Here is a 14,338-nt window from a genome sequence, read left to right as displayed (position 1 = left end):
TTATGGGCCACATTCATAAAATTATCGTTTGTAAAAAAAATAAAAAACAGCTGTGATTTCAAACTTTAAAACGGTGTGTAAAATATTTGATATTGATTTCACAAATTCACACTATAAATTATTAACACAGCAATTTTATATTGATTGTGCTTATCTATACTTAATACTACTGTTCATAAAAATAAATAAAATAAAAAAAACAGCTGTGATTTAAACTTGTAAACGGTGTGTAAATTTGATATTGATTTTGTTTGATATAGATTAATAATATATAATACAGTGCATCATACCATCTTATCTGATCATACCAACGACCTGAAGCTTCTATTCATACTGCAGTTACTGTCCGTTTTCCTATACACAATACACAGTGCTCTCACCATTGATGTGTGACCTCTACAAATAGAGTATGTTAGAAGTATAGGATATTGCCTAGTTAACGTCACTGTGTGAAAAATAACCGGCCAATATTTAAAGTATTCTCTGAAATTCTAGAAAATATTGTTTTGTAACATGTCCTAAATTTTTAGCTAATTTAGGTGTTTGGAAGTATTCCCACTTTGGTGTTTTAGTGTATGTTATAGGTAATAGGACATTGCCTAGTTAACGTTACTGTGTGAAAAATAACCGGCCAATATTTAAAGTATTCTCTGAAATTCTAGAAAATATAGTTTTGTAACATGTCCTAAATTTTTAGATAATTTGGGTGTTTGGAAATGTTCGCACTTTTGTGTTTTAGGAAGGATATGTAAACGACAGATAACACCAAAAATATGAAGAAATTATTTCCAAACCGTGTTAAGTCAACAACCATTATGTTTCTCATCTTCAAGAATGCTGGTTAACAATAAGCAGACTATTGTCTCATTTCGTGAACAAAGGCGCACATAGTATTGTTACCTTGCGTTTGCTTTATAATCGGTTACCCAACTGAAATCATAATACCAGCTCATTTCAATACCGCGCAGGTAAAACAGAAACATGTGTAGTGTAGATTTAACCAGAGAAGATCTGATTTAATCAGCTGTTTTCAATGAGTGTTATCTCTGTTTAATAGCTTAAAAATGGGGTTTAAGTCCTGCAAAGGTCGTGGTGAATTCTACTGTAGACATGACTGCATCATGTCATCTATCGTCGTGTTTATTATAGTGAATATACCGAGTTTTGAGTATACCGTATAATTATGATAATCCTTACCGAAACTCTTTCTGTTATAGTCAGACACAGTTACCGCACAAATTATATACCAACTAACATTACCGTACATTTGCAATGACCCCGAGGTCACACGCGGAATGTGTAAATATTATTAGGCATGTCCACTAAAAATTTAAGTACTTTTAAATTGATTCAGACCTAACTTATTGGCAGGGAATTGATGAAAGAAACATTTTGGCGTTTAAATAATCTTAATCGGACGTTTCATTCCAGAGATATGGTCTTTCAAGTGTCACGGTTTTATATAGGGCTGCTAGAACATGTTAAAAAGTTTAAGTCCAAAAAGGAATACTAACAGAATGAGTACAATATTAAGGTGCTTTTTCTTAATGTATTTATTAACTAGTAAGCGTTATCTGGAAAATGAGTAGATAATTAAATCTGGTCAACCAGAAAAACTCACTTTTGGTCAGATGGAATCACCGACGTTTCGGCCAAAACCTTTGGCCTTCAGCTGGGTGGCATATGTGTGTGTGTGTGTGGGGGGGGGGGGGGCTGTGTTTAGTTTCTATAATAATTATCATAAGGCCTACATAAGGTCATCCGAGGTCAATCGATGAGGAAGTTGCTTGATGACCCGATCCCAACCATGTGATAGATTCACTCTAACGCCCCCGCTCCTGTTGAGTGACGGTTGTTCGGCTCGTACCCATACTGCTTCTTTGACTCCCCGTTCAAACCAACGGGGTTCACGGTCCAAAATGACAACGTCGTCAATGTCAAAACTGTGACCACTGCCTTCAAGGTGTTTGTAGACAGCTGAATCGTTGCCACTTGAACTGGCGCGTCTATGTTGGGACATGCGACTCTGAAGTGGTTGGCCGGTTTCACCAATGTAATGTTCTTGGCACACCTGATCTTCAGCGCACTGGACACCATACACAACACCACTTATACGGCCCTTGGGCTGCTTTTCCTTTGGGTGTACTAGCGACTGCCGCAGGGTATTGGTTGGCTTGAAGTGTGTAGTGATGCCGTGATCGCGGTAGATCCTCTTTAATTTCTCTGAAACATCCCCATGGTAGGGAATGGTGACAAAAGTCTTGGTACCAGAAGACGCGATGGGTTCGCTGGCTGGTTTAGCGTCTTTCTCACCCCGATTTAGGGCCTTGTCAATTGCCCAGTCTTTGTAACCACACGTTTTCAAGGCGTGGCGCAAGTGTTGGTGCTCAGTGGTCTTATCAGAGTCCTTTGTGATGATGGTATCGGCCCTGTGATAAAGAGTATTCACTACACCGAGTTTCTGGACCAATGGATGATTAGAGCTGAACTGCAAATATTGATCAGTATGTGTTGGTTTGCGAAATACTGATACTGAGAGAGTGCGATCTTGGTTGACAGTAACCAAGCAATCCAAAAATGGACGTTTATTGTCCGTCAGACCTTCTTGGGTGAATTTGATGTTATTATCCACTTGATTAATATGCGCAAAAAACTTGTCAAGCTCCGAAAACTTGACTATAACCCAAGTATCGTCAACATAACGATACCATTTGGAAGGTGCAGATCCGGGGTAAGACGACAAGGCACCCTGTTCAAATCGCTCCATGTACAAGTTGGAAATAATCGGCGACACGGGGGAGCCCATCGAACAACCATGACATTGTTGGTAAGTAAGTATTATCCAAACATAAGCTCAACAATTCACAAATCTGATCTGGCGACAAGTTTGTGCGTTCGGACAAAGTCTTATCCTCCTTCAAAACGTCCCGAACCGCGAGAGGGATGCTCGTGAACAAGGCAGTGACGTCGAAGGATGTTATCGTCTCGTCCGCGTCCAACACAATACCCTGAATTTTCTCCGCGAAGTCCTTTGAATTCCAAATGTGATGTTTCGATTTGCCAACCAAAGGGCCTACGATCTTAGCGAGGTACTTGCCAATGTTATAAGTGACCAATTCTATGCTGCTGACGATAGGACGTAAAGGTACACTGGCCTTATGAACCTTCGGAAGTCCATAGAAGGTAGGTATAGTTTCAGACGTGGGGTACAATTGATGTTTCAATTTGATGTCAATAACCTTGTCTTTCTCCAAGAATTGATTCAACTTGGCCGCAATCTTGCGTTTAATACCACTCGTGGGGTCTTTCTTGAGGGGGGGGGGGTATAAGTCTTTGTATCCCCTAACAACTCTTTGGCTTTCTTGTCATAGTCTGTCGAATTCAACACCACTGTGCACCGCCCTTATCAGCTGGAAGGATGGTAATGTCTTTGTTCTTTTAAGACTTTCCAACGCAGTAAATTCAGCTTTAGACAAGTTATGTTGGGGGGGGGGGGTTAGCACTGATGACACTAGCACTTACCCGCGATCTCAGTTCTTCATCATTAGCTGGTCCCAAACGAGCATTGCGAATCGCCGATTCAGTGGCAGTAATGATATCAGTCACTTGTACACGCTTGGAAGTAACGTCGAAATTCAAGCCCTTTCCCAATAAACTCTGTTCGTTAGACGATAGCGGACGGTCCGAGAGGTTCTTTACCCATCTATCTCTGATATTGTGAGCAGAGTGTCTTTATCGGCCCTGCCGGACGAAACAAGTCTTCCGAATTTCGCTACCTGCCTTGTTTTTGTTTTCTCGTGCTGCGATAACTGCGCATGTGCGGTGCACACCTGAACCCGTTTGTATGTTTCCAATGGCAACTGAGTTTCCAACTCGCCGGAAATATCTTCCTTTTTAGTATTTAACTTGTTGATCGTATAGTTAATCTGTCTTATTCACTCATTTAATAATTTGCGTTCAGTATTATGGAGAATCTTCTCTACTCGCGATCCTTTGATCGTAGATTGTAATCTGGCGCTACGGGGTATTACATCAGCGTGTAGGCACCGTAGAGAAAAACGCAAATGGTTGCGATAGTTAGCAACTTTCCTCGATGTTTTCTTGAAATCCTTCGTTAGTTTGAGGCAATCCTTGCCGTATTCCTTTCGAATAACACTGTGTATACTTTCAGTCATCTGGGATTTGATCAATTAGTAGATAATTAAATCTGGTCAACCAGAAAAACTCATATTTGGTCAGATGGAATCACCGACGTTTCGGCCAAAACCTTTGGCCTTCAGCTGGATGATTTAGGGTCAACCTCAAGTATGATGGCTGTCATGGAAAATATATAGTTAGGTTCCAAACTTGCAAGCAGAGCCAAGTAAAGGTTGAAAAAAAAAACCGAGAGACAATATGTGATGTGATTAAGCAAAATCAGTTGGAAGTCGGATATATTGATTTTCAGATATAGCCAAACAAAGATAATAATTAATTTGGTTTCATATTAGTTTGGAAACACTACAACTGTTCATATCTGAGGAGCTGAACAATAAGTGCATTATTTCAAATAAATAGCGATAAAGGTTTGTTTATTATCATTCTTTTAAAAAATGAATTAGGTTTATAACATGTTTCGTTGTGTACCTGGACTCTTTTGAAATCCGACACCAGCAAATCCAAGAAGGACGCCAATAAAATATGCAAATTAAGTAATTTTTTCATTTTTCGCTTTTGTTCACCCCAAGTGTCCTTGACACCATATTTGTCTAGTAGGTTTAATAAGAAAAAAGTGTTTTTGGTGCACACCTTCCCTTGTTGGAACATGGCTCGTATTTGAAGTAACAATCTATACTGATACAAAGCAGCACAATTTTAAATACCATGGCCTACTTTGAGTTTTTAAAAATACCATCGAAATATGTCGCAAGGTTTTGTAAAACCTACGTTACCCCGATATGTTAACACGTACCTTATTGGTTGTAAACACTGAAAATGACCAAAGTGTTCTTAAATAATTATACGGTTTTATATCATGCAAGTTTTATGATAGTAATGCTTTCAGATCCATATGATTTATGTATTTGAGAAAGAAATCCTTGGAAATTCGAAGGTGCAGACCGTATTTTTAAGAAATCTAAAGTGAGCAGTAAATTATGAGCAAAAATACGTTTTAAGAACAATACATTCATCATGTAATACAAAATTACAAGGTTTGAATTATCTAGTTAAAAGACCAATTATTGGACATCTCTTTTGTTTTGAGCATCCGAGCACTTGTAAAGAAAGCAAGAAAACAAGTGGAATTATGTGGTGTGATCAAGCAAAATCAGTCTGAAGTCGGGCATATTCAATTGTCAGTTTTGTAAATGACTATACAGGGTGTATCAAAATGATTGGTACCGGGCTGTGTGATATATTCAAAAATATATCAAAAATATAAAATGGCTAATTAATATAGTTTTTGTACTCTAAATAGAAAGGGGCATATGTTAACTTATTGATCTATTAATCTGAAGTTGATAGGTTGACGCATCTGGGATCTATTGTCTTAAAAACGATGATCGACGTAATCATGGTTTTACTTACACAACACAAGATGAATAGGTTCACTGCTTGAACCATTTATTGCATACATACTCTTCAATATCTCACCTCAGTATACATAACATAAAATTGCTTTACACATGCTTTTAGAAAGATAGTTCCTGAAGTCCCTGCCTTACGACTCCGGCAGTGTGAGGTGAAGCCCTATCTTGAAAGAACTTAACACCTGGGATGGGATCCATTCTGTAACTGCCCATATCAAATTTTGAAGCATTGCAAGTTACAGCATGTCTGCATGGGATACGCCTTGCTCTTAGAAACTTTTCCTAAATCTTCTCTGCACTTCTCCATAGCTTCGTGTCGACTAGTCATATAAATGCACACTGAAGTGTGGAATACTGTGGAGCCATTCCAATAATTTTTACCAGGTCTAAACTAACCTACACTGTCTACAGTCTATAGCCATTCTGCCACACCATCTACTTAGTAATCTCAATAATACAATTTAAATTACCGCCCTGGGTGGTGTTGATACACAAACTTCTTTCACCCCACCTAAATTATTCAAGTCAATAATATTACTCTTAACCAATAAATATTGATTATAACATTTATATATATTATGAATGAAGAAATATACAAGGAAAATATTAAATATTTCCATGATTTTCAACATATCATCCTCACAAGGTATTTGGAGTAAATTAGAGCTTTGAAAATGGTGCGCTACTGATCCAGCGTTACGATGAAAAGTGTAAAAACACCTTTCCTTTAGCATCATGTAACTTCTGAATAGAATGTGCTATCTTTATGATCTAAAATATGTAGAGAAGATTAAACTAATATAATTACAAATATTAAAACAATGAACCCCAAACTGGCACAAAAAATGGTAAAAAAATTCGGCAAAAAATGAGAAGTCTTCGGTACCAATCATTTTGATACACCCTGTATTAAAGCATTTGCAGGAAACCCCATTGAAATTAAACATTTAGTTCCACAGATATGTACAGTTGAAGTGTTTCCAAACTAATATGAAACCAAATTAATTATTATCTTTGTTTGGCTATATCTGAAAATCAATATATCCGACTTCCAACTGATTTTGCTTAATCACATCACATATTGTCTCTCAGGGTTTTTTTTCAACCTTTACATGGCCCTGCTTGTAAGTTTGGAACCTAACTATATCATGTTATAGCATAACAACAGACATTACACAATACGTGTATTGTTTTGCAATACGGCAGATTTGTAGTGACCCTTAGTATTAACATGATGGGATGGAAAATTTAATAGGATGAATTTTTTATTAACCCTATTTCCATAGCATTGCCATGGGATTGATGCACGTAGCATTAGAGTCCGAAGTTTTCCGTTTTAGGGAAAACGGAAGAAAATCACGGAATCGGAGGTACAACACGGAAAATGACATTTTTGTATGATGTGACAAAAATTGTTAAAAGATAAGAGAAATAAATGTTAAAAACAATCATGAGTTGTGTATGTTAATTTTTTATGATAAAAATACTGTTTAATAATACCGAAATAAAGGTATATTACCAAGGTATGAACCCCCTATATCCCTCCAAACATCGTAATAGTCGGCCTATTATCGTGCGAATATTCCAATCAGAGGACATTGATCACGATATTGAACACTTTGTTGTAACATTAATATCATTGTTTATATATTTTAAACTTTATTCATGACACGGAATTACAAATTTTACAACACGGATTGCAACACGGAAAATGGATTTTAGAAAACGGTAAACTTCGGACTCAACATTAGAGAATGAATTTGGAGAAAACCTTCTGATAATTACAAACACTCGCTGAGCAGCAAGACCTTCCCTCTAAGCTTTTAATCCGATAAGCTGATTATCTATTTGTTTTCATAAATTGGAAGACATTCTTTGATGTATTACTGAGCTCAATCATCTGAAATTACTGGAGCGTGAGCCACCCAGGCGGGTGGCTCAGCATAGTATTTTATTAACAGAAGGTTTTCTCCAAATTCGTTTCCTAATGATTGAGACCGAAGATATTGATCTAAATTAACAGAAAATATGTGTATAGATAAACGAAATCAATATCACATATTCTACACACCAAAGGTCCGGAATGTCGACACCTGTTTTTATGGTTTAGAAATAATATTTTTATGTATAGACAATTGATATTAATATAAATCAATATAGAATAATTAATCATGCAGGGTGTATTATATCAAAACAGATATCTAAACATACTGCGGTTCACCAATACTCTTCGGTCCTTGTAGCCCATAAGGCTGCAAGTCTTCCCCTCCCTGTGTCTGGCTATTGGTTTGGCTTCGCTGCAATTTTGACTGTGGTTTGGTCGGTGTCAATTCGGCATCATACAATATTATTTACCCCAAACACTTCGCTTAAAGTTCCTTTTCAAGCAAATCTGAGGGCAATTTTCGAATTAATATGAAAACATTGCAAAGGGGTCATTTTAATGGCCAACTCTGTGGTCTTCACCTTGGCCGTCTGATTGGACTTATGATATTCGCTTTAGTCAGCTATTCATTGCTAATCCTAAGATATAAGGTAAGTTGATAAAGTGGCTATTTAATAATCATATGACGATAATAACCATGCAGTTTTGAACTCCGGAAATACACACAACACAGAGGCACGCACAATAGGTAATTGACCCCTACTGGTAGCGCTGTGTTGTAGGTATAAGACGGCAACTAGTTAGCATCATATATCAAAAAGTATTAGACCTATGATTTTAGTACGTGCTCTATAGTGAGATAATTAATGTGTCTGCATTTTTAAACCGATACAAGTTTCGGTAACGGGGGACCATACATTTGTGTGAGAAAGGAAAACCCGAAATCTTGTCCAAAGTCCCGTGCAAATTCAATGCTAATTTTACCTCACCGAACCGAACCAGGTTTGCCGCAGTTGGAAGACGGGTGTCGCGAAACTGTTTGAGGTACGAATTTAGTACTTTCTGTCAATCAAGCTTGGTCTATACTCTTTATGCCAGCCTTTAATTCATTAGCATAGTCATTATAATAACGGGGGACCGCCTTGATAAGTAAAATGACAGGAGATTGCATGAAACTCAAGTTAGAGAGAGTCTAAACCAGTGTGAAGCCAAGCGGAAATGGTAACCATGACAGTCAAGTGGCCCATTCTAGGCGCTTATTGGATGTGACTATGGTAGCCTGGAACTAGTTAGCGCTGGGTTATTGTTGGCACTTGACAAATAGCACTTAAACCCGGTAAGTGTTGTAAAGGTCATGGAAAATTTACTGTAGACATAACTGCACTATGTGCGCATATTTCATCAGGCAAAACAGGTACCTGATCGACGCTACAAAGCGAATCCCAAAAACACCTTTCGATTGCTACGAAGCGTGCTAAAGTGGGACAACGAGTTTCGTTATTGTATAGTACGTGTTATCGATACGTGATACCCCATCAACGGTAGGAAAATGTTAATTATAGGAATACTATAGGAGAACATCAAACCTTACATTATACTACTATCAGACCACCAGGTCAAACCTCTAGTATAAGGCCCTTATAGTTTCGTTTAAAAAATCATAATAACTCTATATCCCAACCATAATCCTATTTTAGACCGAAACAATAAAACAATATGGCGACATTTTGACCTTAATCGGGGAGATATGCAAGGCAACTTGCAAAGGGGAAATATTTGACAAAAATGGTCAAATATGTGCAAAAATACTACAATCTATGGAAGCCAGCATTTCACAAGGGGAAGAATGGATCAAGATGTCCCACGGGGGACGCTCCACCCCACCCTTAAACCGTTGCCCAATGCATCCTGTATTTCTATAATTTATTTACAACTCCACTGTCGATTTTCCAGAATTCTCAGCGTTTTTATAATATTTTCTTTGTTTTCTGCAGGTTTTTGACAATGTAGCAATAGATAATACAAGATTTCCTAATCAATATCTCCGAGGATTTGTAGCTCCAGCAATTGCATATAGATATCATGTCGACGAATATAAAACCTCGACACAACAGATTGCAACAAAATCATCCGACATCAGAAAAGTGAATATTTCACTAGATTTTCCTACCAGCCCTCAATTTTCATATTACTTTGTCAATTCTATAAACAAACCATACAAGTTATGCGATACTCTCGAAGTATCAATTGAAGTTGGAAACACCAAAAACGAAAGCAAATTGTATGGTGATGATTTCTTCTTCGCTTGGATTCATAATGATGTATTACATGCGAGTGCTGCAGCTGATGAAATAATTGATCATTTCAATGGCACTTACACTGCAAAGTTCCGCCTTCACTGGACCGGACAAGTGAAGATCACAATCATGCTTATCCATTCCGCAGAAGCTATTAATGTCCTGAAACGAATAAGGGACAATTTTCCCGCCAGAATTAGGTACCGAGGAGAATTTAAAGCTGAAGGTCACACACCATCGGCCAGTACACCCTGCCACATAACAACTGACTTTTATATTAATCCCAAAGAAAAATTTGAGAACATGACGTTTTGCAATTTTACTGATAAAAAGACCGGTTTCCCGTGGTTTTGTGTCAAACCAAAATTGTTGTCGTGTGACACATACTTTACACATACCAGTACTTGGGATGAGGAATATATAGGCGATTTGATATCGGAAAAAGAAACACGGCTTTACTCAAGGTTAGTGTGTTTTGGTTCCTTAACCCCATGAGAACTACCTGTCGATTGGCCAAAAAGAAGTTTTCATTATCAATTGGACCAATCAGCAACATTGTTAGAATAATTTCACCACACAAAAAAACTGGGGTGAATTATTTGCAAAGCTTCATTCTGATTGGTGATTAAAGTGAAGATATCATGTAATTGACCAATCAGAGGCAATGTTAGATCGGCAGGTAGTGCTCAGGGGGTTAATTCCTACTTTAGGAGAAAGATAAGTAAATTTCGTATCCTTTCCTGTATTGGTCAGAACCGTAGCCAGGATTTATTAAAGGTTTTTTTTTTTTTTTGGGGGAGAGCTAAAAAGTGGATTTTATGTAAAGTTTTCTTATGTATGGCGTAAGGTGGTGTAATATCCGGGCAACTAAATTCCCGCACATCCAAAGAAGAACCGTTGGCAAACACAATAGTTTACTTCAAGGTCAAGCAAAATCACAGGAAGTGCTCTACTTGTATCAATAATTAGAGACAAAACCGAGAACGCCTGTGTGGCAAACATTACCGGTAGTGAAGCTGTAAAATCCTTGAAAAAGTAAAAATCTTCTTCCTAATCAAGATTCTGTTGAGGTTAGAAGTTGAAGTGTTTTGGTATTATTATTGACTTGAACACGGAATCATAACATTTATACAATTTTGTATCTCATTATATTTGTCTACACAGTCCAGGATTATTAACCTCAAAAGCCTTGCCAATAGATGTGGTGCCATCCAACATGTCCAAAAGTAAGCAAATTCACTTCTAATTCATCTAAATGAAGATCTCATTATTCACTGTCGAAGTAATTTATTAATTACGATTAACTACCAAAGCAATAGGTAAATGACATTATTGAATATATCGCCATGCACTACAAGAAGATTGCACTCATCACCGGTGTATGTCTGCAATCATAGATTGAATGCAATATCTCTCTTCTCTGATCAGCATGATATGAATATTCTATAGAATTACGATCCAGGTCTTTATCCATGTTCTTTGACATCTATGGTTCAATGCAGAGATACCGCGTGAACGTACTAGTGCTGTGCGATATATTCAAAAATTGTATTCACCTATTAAAATAGTTAATCCTGTTACATTATCCCTTCTACGGTGAATATTATAGCTTTATCAAAATTACAAAATAGCTGTTATGATTAATGCTCTCATTGTAGTTGCCATTATTTCAACCATAATCACTATTATTTACCATGTTTACTATTGATTGTTTCGATTGGTAATTATTGACATTTCAGACGTTGGAGTTTCAAAATGCGTGGCAAAGGAGCTTCAGCCATGTGTTTTGGGAGCTACCGATACCAGACCCAACGACAGTGTTGCCGGATTTTATTTCAAAGACACGTGGCATTCCCTAGTTTGCCGTAATAGAGAGTTCACGCCACCAGAAATAAGGAAATGTTTACAAAATCAAACCCTCTATTTTCTAGGTGATTCAACTGTTCGTCAATGGTATAGTTATTTTGCTCGATTTATTTTAAAAGACACGATAGTTGAAAAACTGGCCGTAATGCCTGGTTTTGGACCGAATTTTGCTACAGATGAGGCGCATGACATACACCTTAAATATATATTTCATGGATATCCAATTCGAGAAAACAAAGCTGTGGTGAAAGACATTAAATACATGCCAAATACAATTGACGATATTGTACATGAAAATAGGGTAATAATTATGATAACCATATGGGCTCATTTTGGAGGTACAAACCTCACTTACTACAGAAATCGTTTATATAAAATAAGAGATTCAATTCACCGGTTAAAATCAAGAAATCCTAGCGCGCGTGTTCTCATCAAGTCTGCAAACACGCAAGGAAATGTAAGAAGTAGAAATGCGGCACAATGGTATTTTTGGGTATTGGATCAAGTAATGCGAGAAGTCATGTCTGGTATAGAAAATGTGACAATTATTGACGTTTGGGATATGACGATTGGCCATCGTAGTGGTTATAACATACATCCACAGATAGGTGTCATTGCGCAAGAAATAAATATGGTACTTTCTTTTTTGTGTTCATGATCAAAAATTAAAATTGTTTATAAATTGCTTAAAAGTGAAGGATATTAGTCATTCAAATTGTCATTTGGTATTTTTTGAAAAATGAAATATTTGGCAAAAACAAACGAAGAAAACAGCAGTATTGATGAAGTTGAAGCCCATTCAAATACATGTAGCTAATTTAAATACTGTCAGTATATAAACATCTCACAAAAAGTAACTAACCCTCCTTAAATAAAGACCATTATTCAAAAACGGGTGATTGTATTACAAACCTGTAAAATGCGTTGGAAGCAGAATTTATTTCTGCACATTTTAACACCTCATTTGTAGCAATTTTGACGTCACAGCGTACATTTAAATCAATGTAACCCAAGATTTGAAAGTTGCAGTAAATTGTATTGGTTTTGTATTCAGTATAATGGAAGGAAATCTGTGTAATGATTTCTGAGTGTTTTTGCATTGTATGTAAGTGCAATTTTCAAATCTGGACCTCACTACATTAAATTGACCCGTGTTTTATTGTTTTCTGGGCTATCGTATCAAATGAGGTGTCAAAATTCGCAGAAATAAATTCTGCTTCCAACACATTTTACAAATTTGTAATACAATAACCACTTTTTGAATAATAGCCATTATTTAAGGGGGGTTAGTTACTTTTTTTGAGATGTTTATATTACAGATTCATGTTAAATGCCTTATTTTGTTTTAAATACACAGCTTTCAGCTGAACCCATAGCAGGTTATGTTGGTACATCTATGACAATAACAAAGGTACCAAAATCTGAATTTTGATGATTTTTGTGATAGTCCGGATGAGCAAATCACTGAATGGGTCTTTAAAGACCTAACAGCAAGGTATAGGCTTACTGATCTGCTTTATCACGAGTCAATAATGTACATGACCATAATGAACAGTAAATTGTATCAATATTGTGGAAGGTTAATAATAAGAATAAAAGATGACCAATGGTATTAAGGGGGTACTACACCCCTGCCCAATTTTGTGCCTATTTTTGCATTTTTCTCAAAAATTATAGCGTATTGGTGACAAGTAAGAGGACTACAACTACTGCACTGAAAATTCATCAACTCAAGGCAAGTAGTTATTGATTTATTGATCAAATATTGTTTTCCTCATTTTTGACTGTAACTCCACAACTGTTGTCTGTGCTGAAATAAAATTTCCAGTGCAGTAGTTGTAGTCCTTGCCCCTATATTATACATATCATACTTGTCACTAATGTGCTATAATTTTTGAGAAAAATGCAAAAATAGGCACAAAATTGGGCAGGGGTGTAGTACCCCCTTAACATGATGGGATGAAAAATCTAATAGTAGGGATGTCCACTGTCAACACATTTGCTGCTAGAACAGTTTCCCACTCAATGTGTGTGTGCACTCATCCATGTATTGTCTATGCAAACACAGCTCCATGCACTAAGTCCCATACCTGCTAAATGGTGTACAGTACATGCTGTGGTCCAATTTACGCTTAAAACAGGGTGTTTCAAGAAATTCCTTATTCCACCAGAAAACATTAAACAAAATTGATTCAGGCAAGCAAACTTACATACTTATAAAAATTTAAATATTTTTGAGGATAAAATGTGCAGATGTTAAGAAATTGAAGAATGTTTAAGCCTACCAAAACCCATCTCAAATTATGCACTTCCGACCACCATGTCCATTTCAGATCCATCAATGATCATGGCTCACTGTAGTAAAGATAACCTTTTAATTTTTTATGCGTATTTCTCCTGAAAAAGGAGAAATTGTGTGGGTTCAGTCTCGTACGTGTTCTTCCCCCGTTTGAAGCGTATGTGTTCTCCCCCCCCCCCGTTTGGCTGATGACGTAGGTAAATATATATAATGCTCTCATCATACAATCACAATCACTTTGACAAGTTTGACATTAGCAACAATGAGTTGTACTATCATTTACCATAACAATGCTGCATAACAATATACAGACTATTGTTCTCATTTCGGAAACAAAGCCCACACAGTATTGTTACTATTCGTTTGCTTTGTAATATTTCATCCAACTGGATAATAGCATTGCAATATACAGGGAAATCAG

General features: G+C 36.8%; 1 protein-coding gene across 1 annotated transcript; it reads left to right on the top strand.

Annotated features, from left to right (window-relative positions):
* Positions 1 to 7,793: 7,793 nt before the first annotated feature.
* Positions 7,794 to 12,491, top strand: LOC140138417 (NXPE family member 3-like). The gene is made up of 4 exons (XM_072160312.1): positions 7,794 to 8,105; positions 9,450 to 10,216; positions 10,917 to 10,978; positions 11,492 to 12,491. Exons 1-4 carry the CDS (start codon positions 7,986 to 7,988, stop codon positions 12,274 to 12,276), a joined length of 1,734 nt encoding a protein of 577 aa, XP_072016413.1. The 5' UTR covers positions 7,794 to 7,985; the 3' UTR covers positions 12,277 to 12,491.
* Positions 12,492 to 14,338: the final 1,847 nt, after the last annotated feature.

Source organism: Amphiura filiformis, chromosome 17 (assembly GCF_039555335.1).
Source record: "Amphiura filiformis chromosome 17, Afil_fr2py, whole genome shotgun sequence".
Lineage (NCBI taxonomy): Eukaryota > Metazoa > Echinodermata > Ophiuroidea > Amphilepidida > Amphiuridae > Amphiura > Amphiura filiformis.
This window is presented reverse-complemented; position numbering and strand designations above follow the sequence as displayed.